At 38.4% G+C, this 13,877-nt stretch overlaps 1 protein-coding gene across 3 annotated transcripts in view; it reads left to right on the forward strand.

Moving 5' to 3' along the window:
• Positions 1–13,877, forward strand: part of TSGA10 (testis specific 10) — a 125,291-nt gene that overhangs the window by 1,205 nt on the left and 110,209 nt on the right. For all 3 annotated transcript variants that reach the window (XM_037806572.1, XM_037806570.1, XM_037806571.1), the window contains exon 2: positions 13,443–13,571. Coding sequence is in view for 2 of the 3 variants with exons in the window: in XM_037806570.1 (XP_037662498.1) it covers positions 13,443–13,571 (129 nt within the window). In the remaining variant the exon portion in view is untranslated. The remainder of the gene's footprint in view (positions 1–13,442; positions 13,572–13,877) is intronic.

The following is a 13,877-nucleotide window of genomic DNA, read 5'->3' on the forward strand; positions in this document are numbered from 1 at the left end:
GGTTTGTAACTAGAGTTACAATAGTCTACTTATTAAATATAAAGGGAAGGTGTCATGTCATTCAATTCTGCTTTCAGGATAAAACTGATTCCTGTTTGTATTTTACTCTATCGAACGATTTAGTGAATGAAACCCTTCACTCTTACATAGCAGCAAGTAACTAGGAAGGAATATTAATAAGGTATCTATTTTAAAATCTAAACTGTGGTGTTATTTAATGGCAGCTTCCAAAATATATCTTGTTTACTTCGGAAAAAAAAATCGCTGCTAATAGCTTAGAATATTAACCCAGCTTCTCTGGGTTTCTGTTTTTGGTTTTTCTCCCCCCCCCCCCCACCTTCTTTTTAATAGTTCATTGTTTAGACCAGTTTGTTTTAGGATAATTTTATTTTGAAGTCCTCCATATTCAGAGGCAGTTAGAGCAGGTGTTAATATTCTCTTGCTTTTCCAGTCACACACCTGTCAGTCTCCCCAGAGTTAGCCACAATCCTGCCTTCTATGAGAGCCTTTTCCTTACCATTTCACCAACTTTGTATGTGAACATGCACTTTATAGTTTGGCTTGTTTTTTTTTTTTTTTTTTTTTTTAATCTTCATTTTATTGAGATATATTCACATACCACGCAGTCATACAAAACAAATCGTACTTTCGATTGTTTACAGTACCATTACATAGTGGTACATTAATCACCCAGATCAATCCCTGACACCTTCATTAGCACACACACAAAAACAACAAGAATAATAATCAGAGTGAAAAAGAGCAATCGAAGCAAAAAAGAACACTGGGTACCTTTGTCTGTTTGCCCCCCTCCCCTATTTTTCTACTCATCCATCCATAAACTAGACAAAGTGGAGTGTGGTCCTTATGGCTTTCCCAATCCCATTGTCACCCCTCATAAGCTACATTTTTATACAACTGTCTTCGAGATTCATGGGTTCTGGGTTGTAGTTTGATAGTTTCAGGTATCCACCACCAGCTACCCCAATTCTTTAGAACCTAAAAAGGGTTGTCTAAAGTGTGCATAAGAGTGCCCACCAGAGTGACCTCTCGGCTCCTTTTGGAATCTCTCTGCCACTGAAGCTTATTTCATTTCCTTTCACATCCCCCTTTTGGTCAAGAAGATGTTCTCCGTCCCACGATGCCAGGTCTACATCCTTCCCCGGGAGTCGTATTCCACGTTGCCAGGGAGATTCACTCCCCTGGGTGTCTGATCCCACGTAGGGGGGAGGGCAGTGATTTCACCTTTCAAGTTGGCTTAGCTAGAGAGACAGGGCCACATCTGAGCAACAAAGAGGCATTCGGGAGGAGGCTCTTAGGCACAACCATAGGGAGGCCTAGCCTCTCCTTTGCAGCAATCATCTTCCCAAAGGTAAAACCTGTGGTAGAGGGCTCAACCCATCAAACCACCAGTCCCCTATGTCTGTGGTCATGTTAGCAACCATGGAGGTGGGGTAGGCGAATACCCCTGCATTCTCCACAGGCTCCTCAAGGGGGCACTACATCTTTTTTTTTCCCTTGTTTTTCTTTTTCTTTTTTTTTTTTTAACTTTCCCTTCTTTTTTAAATCACCTGTATGAAAAAAAAAGTTAAAAAGAAAACAAACATGCAATAAAAGAACATTTCAAAGAGACCATAACAAGGGAGTAAGAAAAAGACAACTAACCTAAGATAACTGCTTAACTTCCAACATGTTCCTACTTTACCCCAAGAAAGTTACCTAATATAGCAACATTTCTGTGAACTTGCTCCTACTATATCCATCAGAAATTAACAGACCATAGTCATTCCTGGGCATCCCCAGAACGTTAAATAGCTTATCTGTTCTTCTTGGATTATTGTTCCCCCTTCCTTAATTGCTCTCTATTGCTAGTTCCCCTACATTCTACATTATAAACCATTTGTTTTACATTTTTCAAAGTTCACATTTCTCTTTTTGTGCCTGGCTTATTTCGCTCAGCATTATGTCTTCAAGGTTCATCCATGTTGTCATATGTTTCACGAGATCGTTCCTTCTTACTGCCGCGTAGTATTCCATCGTGTGTATATACCACATTTTATTTATCCACTCATCTGTTGAAGGACATTTGGGTTGTTTCCATCTCTTGGCAATTGTGAATAATGCTGCTATGAACATTGGTGTGCAGATATCTGTTCGTGTCACTGCTTTCCGATCTTCCGGGTATATACCGAGAAGTGCAATCGCTGGATCGAATGGTAACTCTATATCTAGTTTTCTAAGGAACTGCCAGACTGACTTCCAGAGTGGCTGAACCATTATACAGTCCCACCAACAATGAATAAGAGTTCCAATTTCTCCACATCCCCTCCAGCATTTGTAGTTTCCTGTTTGTTTAATGGCAGCCATTCTAACCGGTGTTAGATGGTATCTCATTGTGGTCTTAATTTGCATCTCTCTAATAGCTAATGAAGCTGAACATTTTTTCATGTGTTTTTTGGCCATTTGTATTTCCTCTTCAGAGAACTGTCTTTTCATATCTTTTGCCCATTTTATAATTGGGCTGTCTGTACTATTGTCATTGAGTTGTAGGATTTCTTTATATATGCAAGATATCAGTCTTTTGTCAGATACATGGTTTCCAAAAATTTTTTCCCATTGAGTTGGCTGCCTCTTTACCTTTTTGAGAAATTCCTTTGAGGTGCAGAAACTTCTAAGCTTGAGGAGTTCCCATTTATCTATTTTCTCTTTTGTTGCTTGTGCTTTGGGTGTAAAGTCTAGGAAGTGGCCGCCTAATACAAGGTCTTGAAGATGTTTTCCTACATTATCTTCTAGGAGTTTTATGGTACTTTCTTTTATATTGAGATCTTTGGTCCATTTTGAGTTAATTTTTGTGTAGGGGGTGAGGTAGGGGTCCTCTTTGATTCTTTTGGATATGGATATCCAACTCTCCCAGCCCCATTTGTTGAAAAGACCATTATGACTCAGTTCAGTGACTTTGGGGGCCTTATCAAAGATCAGTCGGCCATAGATCTGAGGGTCTATCTCCGAATTCTCAGTTCGATTCCATTGATCTATATGTCTGTCTTTGTGCCAGTACCATGCTGTTTTGGCAACTGTGGCTTTATAATAAGCTTCAAAGTCAGGGAGTGTAAGTCCTCCCACTTCGTTTTTCTTTTTTAGAGTGTGTTTAGCAATTCGAGGCATCTTCCCTTTCCAAATAAATTTGATAACTAGCTTTTCCAAGTCTGCAAAGTAGGTTGTTGGAATTTTGATTGGGGTTGCATTGAATCTGTAGATGAGTTTGGGTAGAATTGACATCTTAATGACATTTAGTCTTCCTATCCATGAACATGGAATATTTTTCCATCTTTTAAGGTCCCCTTCTATTTCTTTTAGTAGAGTTATGTAGTTTTCTTTATATAGGTCTTTTACATCTTTGGTTAAGTTTATTCTTAGGTACTTGATTTTTTTAGTTGCTATTGAAAATGGTATCTTTTTCATGAGTGTCTCTTCAGTTTGTTCATTTCTAGCATATAGAAACATTACTGACTTATGTGCATTAACCTTGTATCCTGCTAGTTTGCTAAATTTGTTTATTAGGTGTAGTAGCTGTATCGTCGATTTCTCAGGGTTTTCTAGATACAAGATCATATCATCTGCAAACAATGACAGTTTTACTTCTTCTTTTCCAATTTGGATGCCTTTTATTTCTTTGTCTTGCCGGATTGCCCTGGCTAGCACTTCCAGCACAATGTTGAATAACAGTGGTGACAGCGGGCATCCTTGTCTTGTTCCTGATCTTAGAGGGAAGGCTTTCAGTCTCTCACCATTGAGTACTATGCTGGCTGTGGGTTTTTCATATATGCTCTTTATCATGTTGAGGAAGTTTCCTTCAATTCCTACCTTTTGAAGTGTTTTTATCAAAAAGGGATGTTGGATTTTGTCAAATGCTTTTTCAGCATCTATTGAGATGATCAATTGATTTTTCCCTTTTGACTTGTTAATGTGTTGTAATACATTGATTGATTTTCTTATGTTGAACCATCCTTGCATGCCTGGAATGAACCCCACTTGGTCATGGTGTATGATTTTTTTAATGTGTCTTTGGATTCGATTTGCAAGTATTTTGTTGAGGATTTTTGCATCTATATTCATTAGGGAGATTGGCCGGTAGTTTTCTTTTTTTGTAGCATCTTTGCCTGGTTTTGGTATTAGATTGATGTTAGCTTCATAAAATGAGTTAGGTAGTGTTCCATTTTCTTCAATGTTTTGAAAGAGTTTGAGTAAGATTGGTGTCAGTTCTTTCTGGAAAGTTTGGTAGAATTCTCCTGTGAAGCCATCTGGCCCTGGGCATTTATTTGTGGGAAGATTTTTGATGACTGCTTGGATCTCTTTGCTTGTGGTGGGTTGGTTGAGGTCTTCTATTTCTTCTCTGGTCAGTCTAGGTTGTTCATATGTTTCCAGGAAATTGTCCATTTCCTCTACATTGTCCAGTTTGTTGCCATACAGTTGTTCATAGTATCCTCTTATAATTTTTTTAATTTCTTCAGGATATGCAGTTATGTCACCTTTTTCATTCATTATTTTGTTTATATGGGTCTTCTCTCTTTTTGATTTTGTCAGTCTAGCTAGGGGCTTGTCAATCTTGTTGATCTTCTCAAAGAACCAACTTTTGGTGATATTTATCCTCTCTATTGTTTTTTTGTTCTCTATGTCATTTATTTCTGCTTTAATCCTTGTTATTTCTTTTCTTGTACTTGGTTTAGGATTGGTTTGCTGTTCATTTTCTAGCTTCTTCAGTTGATCCATTAGTTCTTTGATTTTGGCTCTTTCTTCCTTTTTAATATATGCATTTAGTGCTATAAATTTCCCCCTTAGCACTGCTTTTGCTGCATCCCATAGGTTTTGGTATGTTGTGTTCTCATTTTCATTCGTCTCTATATATTTAGCAATTTCTCTTGCTATTTCTTCTTTAACCCACTGATTGTTTAGGAGTGTGTTGTTTAACCTCCAGGTATTTGTGAATTTTCTAGTCTCTGGTGGTTATTGACTTCTAATTGTATTCCATTGTGGTCAGAGAATGTGCTTTGAATAATTTCAGTCTTTTAAATTTATTGAGCCCTGTTTTATGTCCCAGCATATGATCTATTCTGGAGAAAGTTCCGTGAGCACTAGAAAAGTATGTGTATCCTGGTGATTTGGGATGTAATGTCCTGTATATGTCTGTTAAATCTAATTCATTTATCAGATTGTTTAGGTTTTCAATTTCCTTATTGGTCTTCTGTCTGGTTGATCTATCTGTAGGAGAGAGTGATGTGTTGAAGTCTCCCACAATTATTGTGGAAACATCAATTGCTTCCTTTAGTTTTGCCAGTGTTTCTCTCATGTATTTTGTGGCACCTTGATTGGGTGCATAGACATTTACGATTGTTATTTCTTCTTGCTGAATTGCCCCTTTTATTAGTATGTAGTGGCCTTCTTTGTCTCTCAAAACATCCCTGCATTTGAAGTCTATTTTATCTGAGATTAATATTGCTACACCTGCTTTCTTTTGGCTGTAGCTTGCATGAAATATTTTTTTCCATCCTTTCACTTTCAGTTTCTTTGTGTCCCTGTGTCTAAGATGAGTCTCTTGTATGCAACATATTGATGGTTCATTTTTTTTGATCCATTCTGCGAATCTATATCTTTTAATTGGGGAGTTTAATCCATTTACATTCAACGTTATAACTGTGAAGGCATTTCTTGAATCAGCCATCTTATCCTTTGGTTTATGTTTGTCCTATTTTTCCCCTCTGTCTATTAATATCCTTTATTGTACCCATACCGAATCTCTTTAGTACTGAACCTTTCTCCAAGTCTCTCTGTCCTTTCTTTGTTTCTCTGTCTGTAGGGCTCCCTTTAGTATCTCCAGTAGGGCAGGTCTCTTGTTAGCAAATTCTCTCAGCATTTGTTTGTCTGTGAAAAATTTAAGTTCTCCCTCAAATTTGAAGGAGAGCTTTGCTGGATAAAGTATTCTTGGCTGGAAATTTTCCTCACTCAGAATTTTAAATATATCGTGCCACTGCCTTCTCGCCTCCATGGTGGCTGCTGAGTAGTCACTACTTAGTCTTATGCTGTTTCCTTTGTATGTGGTGAATTGCTTTTCTCTTGCTGCTTTCAGAACTTGCTCCTTCTCTTCTGTGTTTGACAGTGTGATCAGTATATGTCTTGGAGTGGGTTTATTTGGATTTATTCTATTTGGGGTTCGCTGAGCATTTATGATTTGTGTATTTATGTTGTTTAGAAGATTTGGGAAGTTTTCCCCAACAATTTCTTTGAATACTCTTCCTAGACCTTTACCCTTTTCTTCCCCTTCTGGGACACCAATGAGTCTTATATTTGGACGTTTCATATTATCTATCATATCCCTGAGGTCCATTTCGATTTTTTCAATTTTTTTCCCCATTCTTTCTTTTATGCTTTCATTTTCCATTCTGTCATCTTCCAGGTCACTGATTCGTTGTTCAGCTTCCTCTAGTCTTGTACTATGAGTGTCCAGAATCTTTTTAGTTTGGTCAACAGTTTCTTTAATTTCCATAAGATCATCCATTTTTTTATTTAGTCTTGCAGTGTCTTCTTTATGCTCTTCTAGGGTCTTCTTGATTTCCTTTGTCTCCCGTACTATGGTCTCATTGTTCATCTTTAGTTCTTTGAGTAGCTGCTCTAGGTGCTGTGTCTCTTCTGGTCTTTTGATTTGGGTGCTTGGGCTTGGGTTATCCATATCGTCTGATTTTTTCATATGCTTTATAATTTTCTGTTGTTTTTGGCCTCGTGGCATTTGCTGAACTTGATAGGGTTCTTTTAGGATTTGTAGACCAATTGAAGTCCTTATCTCTAATTTATCAGATCTACAGCTTCGTGGAGTACACTTTCTCTAACTAACCAGCAGGTGTCGTCCACGAGCCACCTGTTCTCCACAAGCCAGTTCTCCCCTGCTTAGCCTTTTTGGTGAGTGGGGGAGTGAGTCTTGTGGGGTCCAACTGGTGTACCAAGCTTGCGTGTGTAGTTGGTGTTGCCTGCCCTGTATATGGGGCGTGTTTCTGGGCAGTCAGGGAGGGGGGGTGGCTCTAACAATCAAATCTCCCTGGTGATCCTAGAGTTTTAAGGCTGCTGCAATAGTCTAATCCTTCAGTTCAGTCCTGCCACAGTTTGTCTCTGCCACTGACCCACAAGTGCTTGGTATTGGCGTATGGCTCCTGAGACTTGCAAGTGGGCCCCTCTTCCAGGCTGTGCACCCCCTGGTCCTCTGGTGAGGGATGACTGTGCTATGTCACAGGTGAGTGCCGTCCCCCCAGGGCAGTTCTGGGCTGCTGGGCTGTGTAGGGAGGCTCCCAGTCTGCTGAAATGATGGCTGAATGGGGCTTTGTTAATTCACACTGCTCTACCTTCCCAACTCTGGGACAATCAGCTGAGGTTGCAGGGAAGGCTAATGTCCACGCCCAGTTTTGTGGTGTGTGCCTGTTATTTGAAGCACTTCCGTCACACTGGGTTGTCTGGGGCAGTTCTGGGCTATGGGGCTGGCGATGGGCAGGAGTGTTTCCTATCCACCAGGATGATGGCTGTGAGCGGACACCCCCCTTTTCTTGGGAAGTTGTGGTGTTTAGTGAATTTTCTCAGCCACTGGATTATTGCGTTTTGTCTCAGAGCTCTCCTAGTTCTGCTCTTGACTTGACCTGCCCAAATTGCAGGTCTTTGAAGCTTTCTGTATTGGGCTTCTTAGAGTAATTGTTTTAGAAAAAGAAAAAAGGATTAAGAAAAAAAAAAAAAAAAAAAGGGCCCACCTCAGAGATCTAATGGGTTATTGAAATGCTAAGAGACAAAGCAACCAGGGCCATTAAGGAAAGGTCCACAGGGCAGAGAGATCAGCTTTTCTTCGGGATTTGCATATGCGCCTCAGGGCCTGAGCTCAGGCCTGAGCTCAGCCCTTCCCCTTTCTATGTTCACCAGAACTCCAAAAATCCTCCGCTTTTATTTTGGAGTTTTTCATGTTGTTTTTTTTCTATGCCTGTCTCCTCTCTGCTGGGCTGGCTGCTCTCAGATTCTCTGGTGTCTGGTCTCCGTCTATCTATGGTTGGAGTTTGGATCAGCAGAATGAGTTTCCGATAAGGGCTGCCCCTGCAGTTCTCCCTTATCCTTCCTGGAGCTGACAGCCCCTCCTCCCACGGGACTGAGCCTGGCAGGGAGGGGTGCGGGTCCCCTGGCCGCAAAAACTTACAGATTTCGCTGATCTCAGCAGTTCCACGTTTTCATGAGTGTTGTATGAAGTATGCCCAAAGTCAGATTGCTCTGTGGTGTCCAGTCCACGCAGTTCCTGGCTTTCTACCTACTTTCCTGGAGGAGTAACTAAAACATACAGCTCACCAGTCTGCCATCTTGCCCTGCCTCCACTGGCTTGTTTTTGAACTTTATTTAAATGGAGTTTTACTAAGTGTTCTTTTACATCTCCCTGTACTCAACCTTATGTTTTTAAACGTTATCCTTGTTGCTTGTAGTGTGGTTTGTTGATTAGTGTTCCATTTTAAGAATATACCATAAATTTATCTACTCTTCTGTTGGTGGGTACTGAGGTTTTTACGGTTTGAGACAATGATTTGCAACACTGCTATGAATATTCTTATACGTGTATCCCAGGATAATCTTTTTAAGTGAGCTAGTTGGAAGTTACTCCCTTTTTTTCATAGTTATTCCTTTACCTCCGTCTATTATAGTATTGGATTCTTTTAGTCCAGAAAAAGCCTCTTGAAAACAGCTACTTAAGCCTTTCTTTTGTTTCCAGGAGGTCTTGATAAACCCAGCCTTTCTTAAGGCTGTTCTATGCTGTTTTGAAGAGACTAGGTGTTTCTTTACAGTATAGTCTGGGTTGCAGGAAAGAGAGGCACTTGGGATTGGTGGAAGGACTAAAATGGTTCTTTTTTCTTTCTTAAGATCGGTTTAAACAATGTGGCTTCACTATTTTGTTTGAAATGAATTCCCAAAACATTTTTTCACATATTTCATTATAAATTATTCATAAAATTTTGAATGATTTTTCTATATCCTTCTGTTAGTGAGACTTTTCCTTCCTACTTCAGAGTGTATCAGTCTTAAAATTTTGGAGACAAAAAACAAAACAAAACACCCAAATCTCAGTCCTAGTTCCCTTTTTTTGATACCATATTTCAGCATCCCTTATGAAGTCCACCAGGATTTTCCATTATTCTATCAAAGTATTTAATAGACCTTTGTTGAGCACATATTATATGCCTAATAGTTTGCTCAACATTGATACTTTTTATCTTATGATCTTACCTCCTATTTCACTGAAAAATTAAGATTCTTCCAGGCAGGAATGCCCTCAAATTTCTACTTGTCTTAGAGGACAGTGCATACTCTTTACCTGGATTTCCTCTTATTATCTTAGAGGCCTTTTTCTATCAATTAAAATTAACCTGTGTCTTAGAAATGTTCATTACTTCTGTACTGTAGGGCTTCTGAACCTGGAGTCCAAAGGTTTTAGGGAGTTCTTGAACCCTCTATTTATATCCCAAAATTCATTATTTTGAAAATGTTTTGTTGAGTACCAAGTGTGCTGGGCACTATAGACATTAGGGATATAACAGTGACTAAACAATAGCTTAGTTCTCTTGGACCTTTTTATATCCTAGTAGGGGGAGACAGACTAAGCAGATGGACAAATGAATGATATAATCTCAAATAGTGATAAGTGCACATAGCCTTATGCGAGAATGACTGGAAAAGAGGTTGCTTTCGGTAAGAAGTCAGAGAATACCCTCATAGTTGAGCCAAAGAGCTGAGGACAAGAAGGAGCCAGCCATACAAAGGGCTGGGCAGAGAGAAAGCAAGTGCAGAGGCCTTGAAATGTAATGAGGAACAGAAAGGGGGAACAAAGAAGAGAGTACTACGTCTACTTAGAGAAGTGAAGTCAGGGACCAAATCATGTAGAGCCTTATAGGCCACAGTAAAAAGTTTGAATTTTGTTCTAATTGCAGTGGGAAGCTATTGGAGTGTTTTGAGCAGGCTCTCATTATTTTAAAGTGATTGTTTGGTTTTCGGTGTGGAGAATAGCTTGCGTGTAGCAACAGTAGAAGCAGAAAGACCAGTTAGGAAACAATTGCAGTAATCCAGGTTGGAGATGATGGTGACATGGACTAGGAAGGTGGTAATAAAAATATACGAAAGTGGATGGATTTATACAATTTGGAGGTGGAACCAACAGGGCTTGCTGATGGATTAGATGGGGTTCAGGGAAGGAGAAAAATCAAAGATGACTCCTTTGTTTATTACCTGAAAAAGTTGACAGATTATGATCTGCTTTAGATACGTTAAAGTTGAGATGACTATGGACATCCAATAAACACAAAATAATGTGATTTAATTCCAGTAGGAGTATGTTCATGGCTCTTTGGAAATATGGAGAGTATATCCTAAGTCGGTTTAGGGAAATAGAGGTGAGAAATACTTTTCCTAGCCCTTTTCTCTGTGTTCCCTTAGTGTATATACGCATTCCTCTGATGTGGCACTAATCATGCTGTATTGTAATTTTATGTTTATTTGTATCAGAATTCCCTAATCTTAATGAGGTTGAATTGTAGGTTTTTATTTGTTTTCCTTTTTTTTTGTGCCCAGCATCTAATTTTGTTGGTTCATTCTTGTTCTTATAAATTTGCATAATAAAGGGATAAATATGACTCTTACAATCTGATAGCATGAACTAAGCAGTGATAATGGGGTTGGGAGAGATTTTAGTGACAGGATCAGTAGGACTTGATGGCCATTTAGATAAGATGAATAGGTGAGAAGAATTAGTAGTAATAGTAATTACGTATAGAGTAGTCATAATATATTAACTCTAATCTTCACAACAACTCTGTGCGCAAGTGCTATTATCATCTGTCCCTATTTTATAGATGGGAAAACCATGGGCAGAAAAGTAACTTGCCCACGGTCATGCAGCTGACCAGTGGTAGATCTAGGCTTATGTATATAGGCAGTCTGCCTCCAAAGTACATGCTCTTAACCAGTTGAGAATAATTCTTATTCTAGCTTAGATGTTTGTGGTAACAGTTTGCTGCTTACAGAGTACTTTCACGTGCTTTTTTTAAGTTCTGTACACGAATACAAGTTCCATTCTAATGGATGTGACTTTAGAGATCACAGAGAATATATCCACGTGGTCTGAAGATGGGAACCTGGTAGGCCAGAGATTAGACTGCTCTCTCTCCTCCAGTGATGTTTCCTCCAAGGAGCGGAGAGAAGGGAGCAGCTCTGGTATGACTGTTCATGTTGTCGGGTAGACTCTTGGCCTCTTCCCACTTTTAATTCATAGACTTACTTGAGGGATAATTTTACAAAGTCCCCATTTGATTACTTCAGTTTACCAAAGAGAGGAAGGAAAGTTTAGTTTAGTCTGCTTTAGCAGACTGCTTCATTATCAACTTCAACAAATCTTTATTGACATCTTCCTATTATATGAAGAACTCTGTGCAGCTTGCTAGGAAGAGCTGTAGGACACTGCTTGTTCCTAAGAGTCTGATAACTGGAAAGATGTGTCCAGGAAAAACAAATAGCTACAGTAATTATTCTGCAACCAATATATATATGTATAGAAGTCCTGGTGAGGGAATTGATCATAAGGATGGAGAAGACAAAAGTTCCTGAAGGATATGGAATTCCTTCATATGGGTTTTAAAAGTGTACTTTTAGAAAGAGAAAAGGGTGAGAGCAAAGGTCATGAGCAGAAGATAAAATGTTTCTGAGTGTTTGTGTAAACAATGAGTAGAATAGTTTAGTTTTAATAGAGATGTTCTAGGAGGTGTCAAGTAGGAGATAAATTTGGAGAAGTGGGTAGGGACCAAGCTATAAAGAACTCTGAATGCTAGGCAAGTTTAGACTTTGTTGACTAGATCCTTGCTATTCAAAGCATGGTCCTTGGTCTAGCCACATAGGCATCACCAGCAGCTTTTTAGAAATGCAGATGCTCAGAACTACTGTGAATAAGAATCTACATTTTAATAAGATTCCCAAATGATTAGAATGTTCACTAAAATTTGAAAAGCACCATTATAGTGAGGAGTCATTTGATTTTGCTCTCCGAAGTCAGATGTTTATAAACTGGGAACACATTTCTTAACACAATGTAGGAGACGGTAGTTAGGATTTTGATCTAGTCCATAAAGGCCTAAATAATTCTTGATTTACAATAGTCTGTGAGATCCAATGTTGAGGGCCAGATGGGGCAGAAACTGGTGGGATTAAGAACTGTAAAGCAGATTTGTGTCTGTTTTGGAAAGGGATTAAAGGGAAATAATACTGCCAGGTTAAATGCTGGATTGCACAGGTTATAGAACAAGGTCAGTGACTGGGAAGATCTTTGTCCTGTAATTCCCCGAGCACTAGATTTTGAAGAACAGAAGCTGTACTTCAAGGAAAGGTCTGGGTTGCTTGTAGGAAATCCTCCCTTCCTTAATATAATGGCAAACTTGACTCAGGGAAAGAAAAACATTTTTGGCGGGGCACAATTTCTAAGATACATTGCCAAGTAAACGAAAGCGTAATGCAGAATAGGATGTGTAGTATGCTAAAGTAAAAAATCTTTAATATTTGTTATTTTGCACATATATCTCTGGTATAAATTTGTAGTAATGGAATTATTTGGACAGAGTTGTATTCATTTTTAACATTGATAGATTTTATGAAATTATTCTCTATAAAAATTGTATCAATTTTTTGTAATCTGCAGATTTGGGATACATTCATATACCATATATTGCATCCAAAGTATAAAAATTGTATCAATTTATACATCCACCAACCATGAATAAGAATGCTTAATTATAAATCCAACTTTTTTTTATCCTTGCCAATCTGATGGTTAAAAAATTGGTGTCTCAGTGTAGTTTTAATTTCTGTTTCTCTAAAGAGTGAGAGTGAACATCTCTAAATATATTTAACAGCTGTTTTAGTGAAATGCCCATATTCTGTGCCCATTTTTCTATTAGAGTATTTTTTATAGGAATTTTTATATATTAGGGAAATTAGCTCCTTATGTAATGGGTAGCAAATCTTTTTGTTAATGTACAAAGGAAGCAGCCAACATGTGGCTAGTGGCTACTGCATTAAATAGCGCCGGTCTAAAGGTAGACTACCTAATTTGCTGCTGACCTTACAATGATTAGCAAGGGAGCAGAACTGAGTGTGTCTTGTTGGAGAAAACAGATTCAATATTAAAGTTTTATATTTGGAAAGCACTAAAAGTTTTTTAATATGAAGTTTTAAGAAATTAAATATTGATGAAATCCTCTTCGCTGGTGGGACAAGGTTAAAAACAGTTGAATAACTTATCTAAGAATATGGTTACTCTTCAAAATGTATTGATCGTTGCTTGAAATCACAGAACTGTTTTAAACTGAAATCCTGTGAATTGTTTTCCCTTCTCCTAGGGTACCACCAAAGAACATGATTTTGGTTTAGGGGCTCCAGTTTCTGAAGCTGAAAAATACCAGAATAATCTCCAACTAGAACAAGAAGTGAGAAACCAAGATAGATTCATCGATACATTGAAATTACAGGTAATATTTAGTTTATATACATATTTCCCTCAATTAATTTGGGGTGGGTGAGCTATTTGAGAACAGGAAGTTGGAGAATAACTAATCACTAATTCAGCACTCATTTAAATCTTATCCAAAATCATCCCATTTTTAACCATTTTGATATGCATAGATTTAGAGTCTATCAGTGCAAATGTGTGCCAGGTTTTGAATCAGATGCTTTCATGTACATAATCTTACTTAATCATTCCCCAACCTTATGAAATAGTGATGTTACCCCATTAAATAGATATGGAAGCTGAAGTTCCAAGAGGTAAATAATTG

Source organism: Choloepus didactylus, chromosome 17 (genome assembly GCF_015220235.1).
Source record: "Choloepus didactylus isolate mChoDid1 chromosome 17, mChoDid1.pri, whole genome shotgun sequence".
Taxonomy (NCBI): domain Eukaryota; kingdom Metazoa; phylum Chordata; class Mammalia; order Pilosa; family Megalonychidae; genus Choloepus; species Choloepus didactylus.